This window comes from Xenopus laevis, chromosome 5L (assembly GCF_017654675.1).
Source record: "Xenopus laevis strain J_2021 chromosome 5L, Xenopus_laevis_v10.1, whole genome shotgun sequence".
In the NCBI taxonomy this organism is placed as follows: Eukaryota; Metazoa; Chordata; class Amphibia; order Anura; family Pipidae; genus Xenopus; species Xenopus laevis.
In genome coordinates this window covers 112,585,611-112,599,428 of record NC_054379.1, presented here as the reverse complement: position 1 = coordinate 112,599,428, position 13,818 = coordinate 112,585,611, and the positions used below count along the sequence as shown (strand labels likewise).

At 38.6% G+C, this 13,818-nt stretch overlaps 1 protein-coding gene across 2 annotated transcripts in view; it reads left to right on the top strand.

The window, feature by feature from the left end:
* The window catches only part of LOC108716979 (guanine nucleotide exchange factor DBS), a 201,492-nt gene that overhangs the window by 83,814 nt on the left and 103,860 nt on the right, over positions 1–13,818 (top strand). For both annotated transcript variants that reach the window (XM_041563266.1, XM_041563267.1), the window contains exons 11-13: positions 4,806–4,997; positions 6,983–7,174; positions 8,465–8,642. In XM_041563266.1, coding sequence (XP_041419200.1) covers positions 4,806–4,997; positions 6,983–7,174; positions 8,465–8,642 — 562 coding nt within the window. The remainder of the gene's footprint in view (positions 1–4,805; positions 4,998–6,982; positions 7,175–8,464; positions 8,643–13,818) is intronic.

Below are 13,818 nucleotides of genomic sequence, written 5' to 3'. Positions count from 1 at the left end.
TTCTTTGGAGGTGATCTTTGAGTTGTCTGTAACCATTGTCACAATCCTCCGCATATGCCGCTCCTGTATTTTTATTGGCCTGCCAGACCTGCGTTTTACACCAACTGTGCCTGTGACCTTCCATTTCCTGATTACATTCCTTACATTTGAAACTGACAGTTTAAACCTCTGAGATAGCTTTTTGTAGCCTACCCTAAACCATGACACTGAACAATCTTTGTTTTCAGATCTTTTGAGAGTTGCTTTGAGGATCCCATGCTGTCACTCTTCAGAGGAGAGTCAAACAGAAACACAACTTGCAATTGGCCACCTTAAATACCTTTTCTCATGATTGGACACACCTGACTATGAAGTTCAAGGCTTAACGAGCTAATCCAACCAATTTGGTGTTGCCAGTAATCAGTATTGAGCAGTTACATGCATTCAAATTAGCAAAGTTACAAGGCTACCCAAATTATTGCACCACCAGTTTTTCACATTTGATTTAATTTCATACAACTGAATACTGCTTCACTAAAAATCTTTGTTTAGAAAACACCCAGTACTCAGATGTTCCTGGGAAATGAAAGACATACCACTGTTATCTTTTTTTGTTGAAATTGGAGTAAATTATTATGCAGGCTGAGAGGGGTTCCCAAACTTTTTCATATGACTGTATATTAGAAGTCAAGTACAAGTAATTGTAAAATATCAATCCGTTTTCTATACAAAATACAGTCAGTGTGTCCTCTCTTTCTTCAATGTCAAATGTTTTTCAACCATTCTGTCACCACTGCAGAGATCTGTTTCACTCCCTTCATTTTTTCTTTTATATATGCCTCCTAATACTGTAAATGGTTAGCATTCCTATTACCAGCACCTTTGTTTTGTGTTTCCTTACAGGTTACTTTTTCTAATCAGTAGATATGCTTAATGAGAAATGAATACAACCTTGCAGCATCTTGTGTTCAATATGCACACATTTGGCAATCTTTCTCAACTACAAAGAATATTTTTTAGTCAATCACTATACTGCTAGTCTGCAAGGAAAATCTCTATCACCTAAACAGTCAGTATGTCAGATATAGATGACTTGTCATTCACAATAGTCTGCCTCTGGGCAATTTAAAGTGGACCCGTCACTGAAAAAAATTATTCAAACTATGTTAGAAGACCCCCTTACCTTTCACTTAATCCAGACGGCAAAATCGCTAATCCCGAGAAATTGGAAGTCCGAACAACCTCAGACTCATGAGGACTGGATGAGAGCTGTGAGAGAAATAAGTCTATTAGAGGAGTTAACACACATATCTTACAATAATAGCAAGAAATATTGGAAAACATGGTCACCCTGGCATAGATATTTGAAGGATTATTTAAGGAGAGAATAAATGGCAATTTAAAGGAGCAAAGTGTTGATTATGCATTACTTGAACCATATGTTTAGATATATGTAATATATAATGTATATGCGCAGATATATGTAAGTGTAACCACATCACCTTTTACTTTTTACTTTTCCCTTTTATTTTCCCTTTTTTTTGTACCCCGGTTTGAAAACTGAAAATAAAGAAATTCAAAATCCTATTTTATCACATTAGTCAAGCAAAATTAACTTTAATTACACTATATCAATTATTTGAATCTTGTTTCCTTCAGTCTAGGAATTCATAATTGTAGCAAGGAGGCAGGAGCCATTTTGTGGACACTGTTATTAAGGCAAGCCTCGTATCATCTCAGAGTCTTGTTTGTACACCAGAATGGGGGATCTGATGTACATTCCCATGCCCTGGCTACACATTTAAACAGTGAAAAGAACAGGGGAATGTGGGGAGAGCAGTGACATGTAGGAAGTGCTGAATGAAAAGTGAAAGTAATTGTCTGCCCCGCCTCTATGCCTAGGCATAGAGGAGGGGCAGACAATATTTGATTGACAGCTGAGGTTTTTAAATGAGCTTACAACAGCTATGAATGCTTTAATAAAAAATAGAAATTGGATTTCATGTTTAATTTGAAAAGGACTTTTATTATACAGATTTTTGTGTCTGGGTGACAGGTCCACTTTAACCCCCTCTATATTCATATGTAGCATTAGACATGTATAATACATGTAAATAAATATCTAAAATGAGCATCTTAGTCTGCAGTTTCAAAATGCTGCCTTAGAGCTTAGGAGCTATAGGAATAAAGCATAAATGTCACTTCTCCCAAGAAAGATATTCTTGCAGTATGTATGTTAGCCAAAACCATGTTGGCTCACAGCATGCAGTCAAAAGAATCGCAGATTACAGTACTAAACCAGAAATATTTGGCTTAAATATCAAAACAGAACTTGGAAACACTTTTTAACATCTTTATCCATTTCTGTTTGCCTTATCCAGCTCTGTGAGCCAGAACTATCTGTGTTACCTTTGCTGCGTCCCTGAAATTGCTCCCTCCCTTGCATTACTGTAAAGGTGGCCATACACGGGCAGATAAAGCTGCCGATATCGGTCGTTTGGACCGATTTGACAGCTTATCTGCCCGTGTATGGGGGCTTCCGACGGGGCTTCCCGATCGATATCTGGCCACGATATCGATCGGGAAGGTTTGATTTTTAACCGACCCGGTGGAGCCCCTTGGCGCATCGTAATTCGATCGTTCGGCCGAACATTCGAATTACCCCTGATATAGCCATGCCGTTAGTGGCATATCGGGGAAAGATCCTCTCGTTTGGCGATGTCACCAAACGAGCGGATCTTTGAGTCTATGGCCACCTTAAGGCAGGATTCCTGAGATGAACATGAATGCTTTCTTGCTAGTGTTCTTATGCTGCTTATTTCCTGCCTCTTTTGTCAACGAAGAACAAATTGATCATGAAGGTCTAATTTCATTGTTTAATTATTTTTATTGCATGTTTCTTTTTAGACTGTCTACTGGTTCCTTCCTTTCTGACTTCCAAACTATTGCTCCTTTGCTAGGGTAATTAAAGGGGTGGTTCACCTTTAAAGGAATTCGTTAGTATAAAAATAAAATTGTCTATAATGGCTGGAGTGGCTGGATTTGTAACAGAACACTACTTCCTGCTTTTCAGCTCTCTTGGTTTCCACTGACTGGTTACCCTGGTGACCAAGCCGTAACCAATCAGTGACTTTGGGGGGGCACATGGACCATAACTGTTTGCTTTTGAATCTGAGCTGAATGCTGATGATCAATTGCAACCTCACTGAACAGTTATGTCCCATGTGGCCCCCCTTCAAGTCACTGACTAACTCAGAGAGCTGAAAAGCAGGAAGTAGTGTTCTGGCTATTATGTTAGACATCCAGTCACTCCAGCCTTTATACATTACATTTTTGCCTAATTACCTATATTAGAAACATTTTTTATTTTGCACAGCCTATCTTTTTATCCAGTTTTTCTATTTTCACACTGAACTGTTCCTTTAAGTTAACTTTTAGTGTGTTATAAAAAAAAAAGGCAATTCTAAGCAACTTTTCAACTGGTCTTCATGATTATAATTTTTTAATGATATGACTACTGACTCTTTCCAGCTTTCAAATCAAGTCACTGACCACATCTAAAAAACAAATGCTCCGTGAGGCTGCACATTTAATGTTATTGATAATTTTTATGGCTCGTCTTTCTATTCAGGCCCTCTCCTACAGTATATTCCAAGCTCTTATTTAAATCAATGCATGGTTGTTAGGGTAATTTAGACCCTAGCAACCAAATTGCTGAGATTGCAGCTTAATAAAAAGCTAAATAACTCAAAAACCACGAATAATAAAACTGCAATTGCAAAATGATTATGAAGATTTTCATTATGAAGACTATGAATGTTTTTAGATTTACCTATACTAGATATGCAATTGCAAAATATCTCAGAATACCATTCACTACATGATACTAAAAGTTAATTTAAATGTGAACAACCCCTTTAAGCCTGAGAGTTTTAGAGCCAAAATTGTAAATTCTTTAAGGTCCCTCTTTGGCTAGCCTATTGTAAGGGGATTATGATATAAAATGAAAGTTATTGTAAAAGGCTAATGTCACACTTGTTTTTTTTATGTTGGTGGAGATACACAACTACCTCCCCAATGGATTTCAGCCTGAAAATGAACATTGTTTCGCCTTGTGTAAGCATGAACAGGCAGATCCTATGCCTTGCCTCATCTTTTTGCTGCAGGGACCCTGCTGGCCTATTTTAAGAAGATGATGACCTAAAATGAAATGTGATATAATAAGGCTTATGTCACACAAGACATTTTCTGTGCTGCTGGAGATACTATCAGGCTCTGTCAGTGCTCACATAGATTTAGTAGTAATTTATGCCACCATGCCATGTGTGATATTAACCTAAGGCTATGGCCAACCAGCCTGAGACAACTACAGATTTGGCAAGACTGATTGCAAATTTTTAAGGTCATTAGCTTATGATAGAATATAGGGGGAGAAAGGAAAATAAAAATACATCCTCTATTAACGAAACAGAAATGGAAAATACAAAAGAAATGTACAGTTGCTTTTTTAGAGTTAAATAAGATCATAGGCATTGAGTTCTAGTGTATTCATTCCAATTAACTGGAATTTGCAACTAATAAAAAAAACTATTAAATGATCCTTAATCTGTTCCTCTCCACACTGTACTGTTTATTACAGCCAGGCAAAACCACACAAATTTCCTGCATAACTTACATTCTTAATATGTTGGCCAACATTTGACAGATGAATAAGCTTTAAAGTATGCCCCTTGTTAGGAATCTTAGGAGGAAATAAAGTTCTGTCTATTTAAATAAATAAGGATTTTCTAACTAATTCCTTCTCCATACTCTTTGTTATTCCCCAGGGAATGTTGGAGAAAGCCCAGCTGCATGCTCTCCACGGTGACCAGCTTATCCAAAACAACCACTATGCCGTGGACTCCATCAGACCAAAATGCATAGAACTCAGGCGAATCTGTGACGACTTTACCAATGAGACAAAGAAAAAGTATGACATATTGGCAAAGTCACTGGAGCTGCACCAGCAACTTGACAAGGTGAAGTGTGTTTGAAAGTTCTGTAATTATTTACCTCTGATTTAATATTTATGATAACAATATAATTCACAAATTTCCATATAGAGACTCAAGTGCATATTACAACCCTTTATGTTGCCATCTTGTCCTCCAGCCTATTCAGCAGGTAACAGTCATGTGCTGAATTCTATTAAAATAACGTTAAGTGATAATATAACTAACTTTCCCGTTTGTCAGATACTTACAGTATTTCTTGTCTCTGTGTCCCAATCTCTCAGCTTTTATCCATTTTGCATCATGCATATGTTTATTTTCAAAACACAGTTTAAAATCTAATACAAGGGTAAAAAATTGTTTTTCGTTCTACAGGGAAAGAGCCTGAAGGTAGAGTCCTGCAGCGGGTCGGGTACCCGCGGGTACCCGCAAAAACCTGCAGTACCATGCGGGTTTTTCGTTGAAGTTCAAGGTGCGGGTATACCCGCGGGTCGGCGGTTCTGCGGATTTGCGGGTTGCGGGTCGGGCTGCGGGTCTTCTCAATATCAATATTTGCTCCTTTTTTCTGGTCACGTCAACTTCCGATGATGTCATTTCCGGTACACAATGACAGCACTTCCGGTTTTACTCCCTTTTTTCTGATCATATCTACTTCCGATGATGTCACTTCCGGTTTATAATGACAGTACTTCCTGATTCTTGATGGTCAGCGGGTCGCGGGTCTGGGTTGCAAAGAAGGTACTTGCGGGTCGGGCTGCGGGTCCAAGCGGGTAAGCATGCGGGTTGCGGATTGCAGGTTGCGGGTACGGGTCCCAAAAAATGGACCCGCGCAGGACTCTACCTGAAGGAGCCAGATCAGAGATGTCCAAGACCCAAATGTATTACTGTATTTATTGAAAATCAGAACTTATAGATTCTAAATTGGCCATCCATGAATCTGATCAGTATTCCTATGGACATATTAGATCTTATTATTATAAGAACTAAGTCGCACAAACCTCCATTTGGAGGGAGAGTTAAAACAATGGCAATCACAAATACCTTTGTGTCATGGGTCCAAATTTAACAGAAGCCCATATAAAAGGAAGACTGTGTGGTATGATTCCCATGTTAACAAGTATACAGTATATATTAAGAACTCAGTGTTGTGTTGGTTTTCGTCAGGCTGTTGGATGCCCTCCTCCATGTTTATGTTGTGACACAGAAGCTATGAAATGCCTGTGGAGTCTGTGTGTTATAGAGAGGAGGCTGTACTGGCATTGCCAGAGATTTATAAATGTAATGCAATAGATATTAAATTGGGTCAGTTATCACATCAGTTTATTATTCCAAGTGTAAGTGAATTACAATAAGGGATATCAAATAGCTGCTATAATTGTGATACAGGAGATACTTCTGGAAAACACACACACATATTGTATGTATATATATATCCCTAATTTTACCCATACTCTAGTTTTGACATGCATTGGGAATTTGTGGTTTTTAGACTTCTAGTTCACAAAAGTTGCAAGCCCAGTTAGGCAATAGATATTGAATTAAATTAGGTCAAATATCACATCAGTTTATTATTCCAAGTGTATGTCAATATTAATAAGGTATATCAAATAGCTGCTAAATACCAAAGTCTAATTGTGATACAGAATATCAGGAGGTACTTCTGTAAAAACACACACACACGCACACACACATGTATGAAATATATATATATATATATATATATATATATATATATATATATATATATATATATATATATATATATATATATATATACACCAATTTTTACCCATACTCCAGTGCCAAGACCAGTTTTGACACACATTGGGAATTTGTTTGTTTTTAGACTTCTAGTTCACAAAGCTGCAAGCCCATGCATTTTTCATCCTTAATATTGTCATCTAATCTAAAACCAGTAATTTTTAGAATTATTTGATGGACTCTTTTTTTTTTGTACCTCAACTATTCTATTACATATTTTGATCTAATATTTTCATACTTTGTTCTTCCAGGCCAATAAGTGGTGCGAAGATGGAATCTACCTTTTGGCTTCCCAAGCTGTGGATAAGTGTCAGTCGCATGAAGGTGCAGAATCTGCCTTACGGGACATAGAAATGTTCATTGAATGCTCAAGAGGACACCAACTTTCCAATCCAGCAGATTTCTACAATAAATATGATGCAATTCTCACTCTTGAAATTAAAGTAAGATTATATTCTATTATATTCTATAGAAAAAGAAAGTGTGCACACTGATTAGTAGGACATGTAAAGGAAAAGACCAGGAATAGGCACACTTACCTTCTATAGACTCTGAAGAACTGTAGCTGCCTCTGGTTTGGAATGACTAAAGTAATGCAAAAATTTTTATTGCTGCTAGCAATATGGGATACATTCAAGAGCACACCCCTTAGTGTTCATACACAGAGCTCTTTGGCCTAGTAGAATGGCTACACTGTTTCTAGAAAATGGGAGAGAACATATGTTCAGAAACTCTAGATTATGGGAGTGATTTAGTAAAGGTCGAGTTGTGTTTTTCCCAAAAAATTCTAGTTTTCGATGGTATTTTCATTAAAAACTAAAATTTTAGGGTTTTTGAATTTTTTCCGATTTATTATACCCTGACCCTGGAAATAGCTGGAATCCAAAAATAATCCAGCTAAAACATGACAAGGTCATGTAGAAGTCAATGACAGATGTCCCTTTAACTATTTGAAGATGCTTGTAGCCTTCATGATGCAGTGGCGGGTACTGGGTAGACGGGACACCAGGAAAAAACCCGGTGGGCCCCGGCCCTCATGGGCCCCGGCCCTCATGGGCCCCCGCCAACCCAGCTTTCCTTCCCCGATCTGCCGGCCCCCAAAAAAACAGTTTGCGCACGCGCCAGCGTTCTCACATGCACGCGGGGAGGGCCTGGAGGCAGGGCCTTTCTTCCTGCGTGATTTTCATGCTACTTAAACGTAGTGTGCGTGCGTGCCTGTGCACGCGCTCATCGGAGCGGTGGCGCATCGGGGGTGCATTGCGTCGGGAGGTCGATGCAAACTCTGCAGCAGTGGGGGCCTGGGGTCCGGAGGGGGGCCCTGGACAGCAGCCCTGGTGGCCCCGTGCCCCCCAGTCCGACCCTGTCATGATGTACTTTTTATTGGTGGTTTGCACTTGAAAACTCAATCAATTAGAGCAATTTGAGTTTTTTATTCACCCAAAATCTAGAGTTTGAGTTTCTCACCCCGATTACACTGATTCGAGTCTTTTGCATTTGAGTTGTAAGTTTATTTGTAGTATAAAATACTTTGATAAATAACAACCTTTGTGTGTACCCCCCTTTTTCCAGAAAATTACATTTAACTTTAGGGATATCCAACCTGTTGCACTCTAGCCTACTAAAAGAAGAACACTGTTAGGTGGCACTGGAAATTGTTCCAGCACTTGATATCCTTTACTGATTATATCTTCTTAAAGCAGAAAATAACTGAATGCATTATATTTTCAATATAGGCAAATGTTGAGAAAGTTTTGCAGAAGGTGTCTGATGTTCAGGAGATGTTTAATAAGAGACAGACAAGCCTAAGAAAGCTGGCAGCTAAACAGACAAGACCTATTCAACCTGTTGCCCCACATCCAGAGTCCTCACCAAAAAGGTCATCTCCAAAGACTGCACGACCCACCTCACTGGGTAAGTTGGAAATGCTAGGTCTAGTCATTTTTACATTGTGAATATGTATCAGTTAACTCTAGCTCAGATAAACATTTACTTATACAGATTATACAGATTTTTATTATATACACAACACACGGTACCTGTCAGAATGGTGGAACCAAAAAGTACACCTCTGTTTTACATGTGAGCAGATACTGAGAATCTGCCCTCTCAAGTATATTTTAAACACTCTAGTGCTGTGAATGAACCATTAAAATAACCATAACTTTGCATTCAGCATTGCAGGCCAAACATATAGAGGTATGGGACCTGTTATCCAGAATGCTCAGGACCTGGGGTTTTCCGGATAACTGATCTTTCCATATTTTGGATCTTCATACCTCAGGTCTACTAGAAAATCGTGTATACATTAAATAAACCCAATAGGCTGGTTTTGCCTCCAATAAGGATTAATTATATCTTAGTTAGGATCAAGTACAAGGTACTGTTTTATTATTACAGAGAAAAAGGAAATAATTTTAAAAAATCTGGATTATTTGAATAAAATGGAGTCTAGGGGAGACAGCCTTTCCATAATTCTGAATTTTCGGGCTAATGGGTTTCCGGATAATGGATCCTATACCTGTATTGTCATATTTGACCATGCAGGGGGTGGCCAAATAGATTAAGCCATTTGTTTGGTTGCAGCTTCTCTCTCTTCATTAGCTGTCGATGCATCACTCAGAGGGGCATGTTACATTTTAGTATAGAGAAACTGAGTGTGATCCATCAGGATTGCAGGATGTTCTGTCACCTACTAAGGTAAAACACATACAAAGACAGTATGGTGGAAACCGGCAAACTAATTCAAAACATGTACAATGAGCTATAAGCCTCATGCAGATCTGCTTTGGAAGAGGGCTCACATTAAACAAGATAAGATTATAATTATATAATCTACAGTCTGGTCATTTCCCAGACTGTAAATTATATCCTTATAAACGGCGCGTTCCTTCGTCAGAACGCGCCGATTATAATCTTAAAGAGACAGCACTCGCAGCTGCTGCCTTGCTTCCCACCGCTATAGCTTTCGGGCTCCCCATTTAATCACTTCCCACAACGGATTTACCCATTTTATGCGATGAAGGGCTTCTCTTTCCTTCATCGCATCTCTTACTCCTGTCACAAGTCTCCTGCAGCTGCCTCCCTGGTGTCGCTTTCCTCACAGGATTCGGCTCCATTTTCACTCCCCCTCCCGTCCAGTGTCTAAAGTCTCGCTCCGCCTCCCTTACACTGCCTAAATCTCGCTCTGCCTCCCTTACACTATCAAAGTCTCGCTCTGCCTCCCGTCCACTCGCTCCCCCTCCTTCCCTGCATGACCGGTAAAAGAAAATGATGTGACACAGAGGGGGAGCGATTCTTTAGATAGTGGACGGGAGGGGAAGTGAAAATGTAGAGGAATCCTGTGAGGAAAAGAGCGAGACCAGGGAGGCAGCTGCAGGAGACGTGTGCCATTTAGAAAGCAAGAATAAAATACAGGTACCTAAAAGAGTTGCAGTTAAAGATAAAAATCAACTTGTAGAGACACTTCAAAAAAAGTAAAACTGAACCCAGAAACTGTAGATTATAATAGATAATGTACCCCCCACTTAAAATTTATAAAGATATTAATAGTCACCTCGGAGTTATGTGACCTGTATAAAAGCACTCGGCCTGCGGCCTCGTGCTTTTATATGGTCACATAACTCCTCGGTAACATAATATCTTTATAAATTACAGTAGGGGGTACATTATCCACTATATAGTGAATAAAGTGAATTTTAGATGTTCTAAATTTTCATGAATAATATACCATTCGAATTGTGAATAAAATCGAATTTATTAAAAAATTCCCAATATACTAAAATTTGACCTTTGATTAATAACCCCCTAAAGTGCACAGTCATCCTACTACTAATCTGAATAACCTGGGACACATGTCCAGGAAGAATGGACCATGGTAAATTCTTACACCAAAATACTTAAAACTGTTATTGCGGCAAAGGTGGTCTACAAAATTTTAAAAAGTGGGGATTGATTTATTATTTAAATGGCATGTTTTATTTTTCTTTTAAATTTTTCTTACCAAAACTGTCACAGTAAAAAAATCACAGATGATACAATTATAGAGCAGGGTTTATGTAAAATTAGAAAATTAGTCAAGGGTATAAATACTTTTGAAAGGCACTATAGCTCAGCTTTATTTAAGTATGAGAAACAATGCCTGAAAACACATGACCATTTGTACACAGACTGACATGTAAACATTGTCCATTGGCAATGTCCATTTGACAAGCTAAATAAAGCTGTATGCACTGCTTACACTAGTGGGAAATACCAGTCTTTAAGAAACAATATGGAAAAAGTATAAACAAGAAACAATATAAATATGGAGCACACATAATTATTTAATTAGTTCCACTCACTGAAACTGATATGTATACATACTGTGTATGTTGTGTGCAGTTCATAGAGTTTTGTATATGTATAGTTGCCATTATTCAGATCTTCTAAAAATTATCATTGCAAATAAAATGTGTCGACCAGAAGTAGTCCTGTCAAGTTCTCTGAGTTGTGTGGCGAACAAATAGTACAGATAGTTTGAGGCAGCAAGCCCAACAAAGTCAGTAGGAAGCTGTAATGTAGACACTGATACTCTTTTTTTTAGCCTTCTTTTAGTTTTTACCTACGCCAGGAGGACACTGAAAGAGCAATGACACAAGGCGATTAGTCGCCAGCAACAGATATCCTTTTCTGCGTGCGACTTATCTCCCTCAAATGCTTTCCCACCTGTGATAAAGTTCATCACCAGTGGTAAAACATATACAGACCTTGGTTTTTCCAAAGACGTTAAAAGTTGTCTCAAGAGGCACATTGCTTCAGGAACATTACTTTTTCAGATTCTTGGAATAACAACCGAAAATGCCAGAGCCACTGTTCCATCTGAGAATATGAAATTGTAAAAAATCGCATATATTTCAAATCTCTTCATCTTGACAGATGTCTTTATCAAATATAATGTTGCTTTTTAGGATGTTTGCTATGCAGTTAATCAGTATTTTACAGTAAATTTTGATACACATTATGATGTAACACATGTTACAGAACATTGACCATACATACTGAGATATGGTCCTGCAATTTGGCTGATTTAGATCGTATTGCCAGACCATATGGAAGAGAGTCAAATTCTGGTTAAAAAATGCATTGGTGCTTCTAATAATTGTGACTATACAATTGAATGTACTAGAGATTCTGTATGATTCCTACTTTAAGCACATTATTAGCTTATACAGCTGTAAAGTGTGTGAGTGCATGTCTGCGCACATCTGTAATACCCCAAGCTCCTTTTCACTTCTTAGGGTAAGGCCACACGAGGAGATTCGGGGAGATTTTGTCGCCTGGCGAGTGGCGACTAATCACCTCGTCTTCTGAGCGACAACCTCCCCGAACTGCCTCAGCGTGTTTTCCCATAGGCTACAATGAAAAGTCGCCTGCGCTTAATCTGTGAGGCAACTTTGGGCGACTATTGAAAACGCATTGCCGCGTGTGCTTTAGCGCAGGCGACTTTTCATTGTAGCCTATGGGAAAACACGCTGAGGCAGTTCGGGGAGATTGTCGCTCAGAAGACGAGGCGATTAGTCGCCAGGCGACAAAATCTCCCCGAATCTCCTTGTGTGCACTAACCCTTACTGTTTTCCCTTGGTTTTATTTGCTCAAAGAAATGTCATTTGATTAATGACAGTTAAGAAGGTTTATCTGCTTTCATGCTGGAATGTAGCAATACCAGACAGTGTTAGTACTTCCCTAACACAACATTCATTATAACAACTGGAATCTGCTGCCAAACCTAATGTGTCAAATTGTATGTTGCGTTAATGTCATTGACAAATGTCATTGTCAAATGTACTGGGTCCCATGTGGCACACCCAGGTTATACAAAAGTGTAATAGCTAGATTAATGTGATCCAGAATATTGACCAGGGACCACAAACAGCTGCTGGAATGTCCATGGGGAAGTGAAGTGCTATTTTACATACTAGGGGCCAGATCATTTCAAAAGATGTGCTTCAAAAAGGAGATCTTGGGCATTCTGGGGTCCTTGAGGGACACAGCCTTGCACCAAAATAACCCCTGACCACCAGAACAAATATTGTTTTACAGATATTAATTCAATTTAGGGTATGTTTACAAAAATGTATTTAATTTTAAATTGGCTCCCTTCAAAATGTTTTTCTTTTACACATAATTAGGATGATTTACTGTAAAGCTTAATTAATCGTCTGGGAATTAAAATCCTTCGACTTCGAATATCGAAGTCGAAGGATTTTAGCGCAAATAGTTTGATCGAACGATCGAAGGAATAATCCTTCGAATCAAACGAATCGAAGGATTTTAATCCAACGATCGAAGAATTATCCTTCGACCAAAAAAACTTTAGGAAAGCCTATGGGGACCTTCCCCATAGGCTAACATTGACTTCAGTAGCTTTTAGATGGCGAACTAGGGGGTCAAAGTTTTTTCTTAAAGAGACAGTACTTCAACTATCGAATAGTCGAATAGTCGAACGATTTTTAGTTCGAATCCTTCGATTCGAAGTCGTAGTCGAAGTAGCCCATTCGATGGTCGAAACCTTCACTCGAAGTTAGTGAATCGGCCCCCGAGTGTATATAAACATATCCAAATATCCTTGTTTAGTCATTGACCTTTTCACAGAATGCTGAGTGCTTAGTGATAAAATAAATACCTGGTGCTCACTGGATTGGAACAGTCAATTCCTCTCCCCCATACTGACAGTTACAGAAAATTCCAGGACACTCTACCAATTTTCTTCATTGTGTTTGTTCATTTATATCTACTCAGAGTAAAATGCTTACTTTGTACTTTATACCAGGCAGTCACATATTTGTGGTTTTTCCTTTCATTCATTTCAGATATTTTTCATTCTTCAAAATGTTTGCCACAAATTACATACAGTACATTACCTCAGTTCTCTCTTTTTCTAAAACACAAATGTTCCATGGTATGGAGTATTTGATAAGCACAACCCACACACACTCAGCTCAAGGCAATATAAGATTTAGTTCCCCAAGAAAAAGGTTAATTTGGTTGGGGGAATAGGCTAAAGGCCAGTTAAGGCCAGTGTCACGGCCGGCACCCGATACCAGAACAA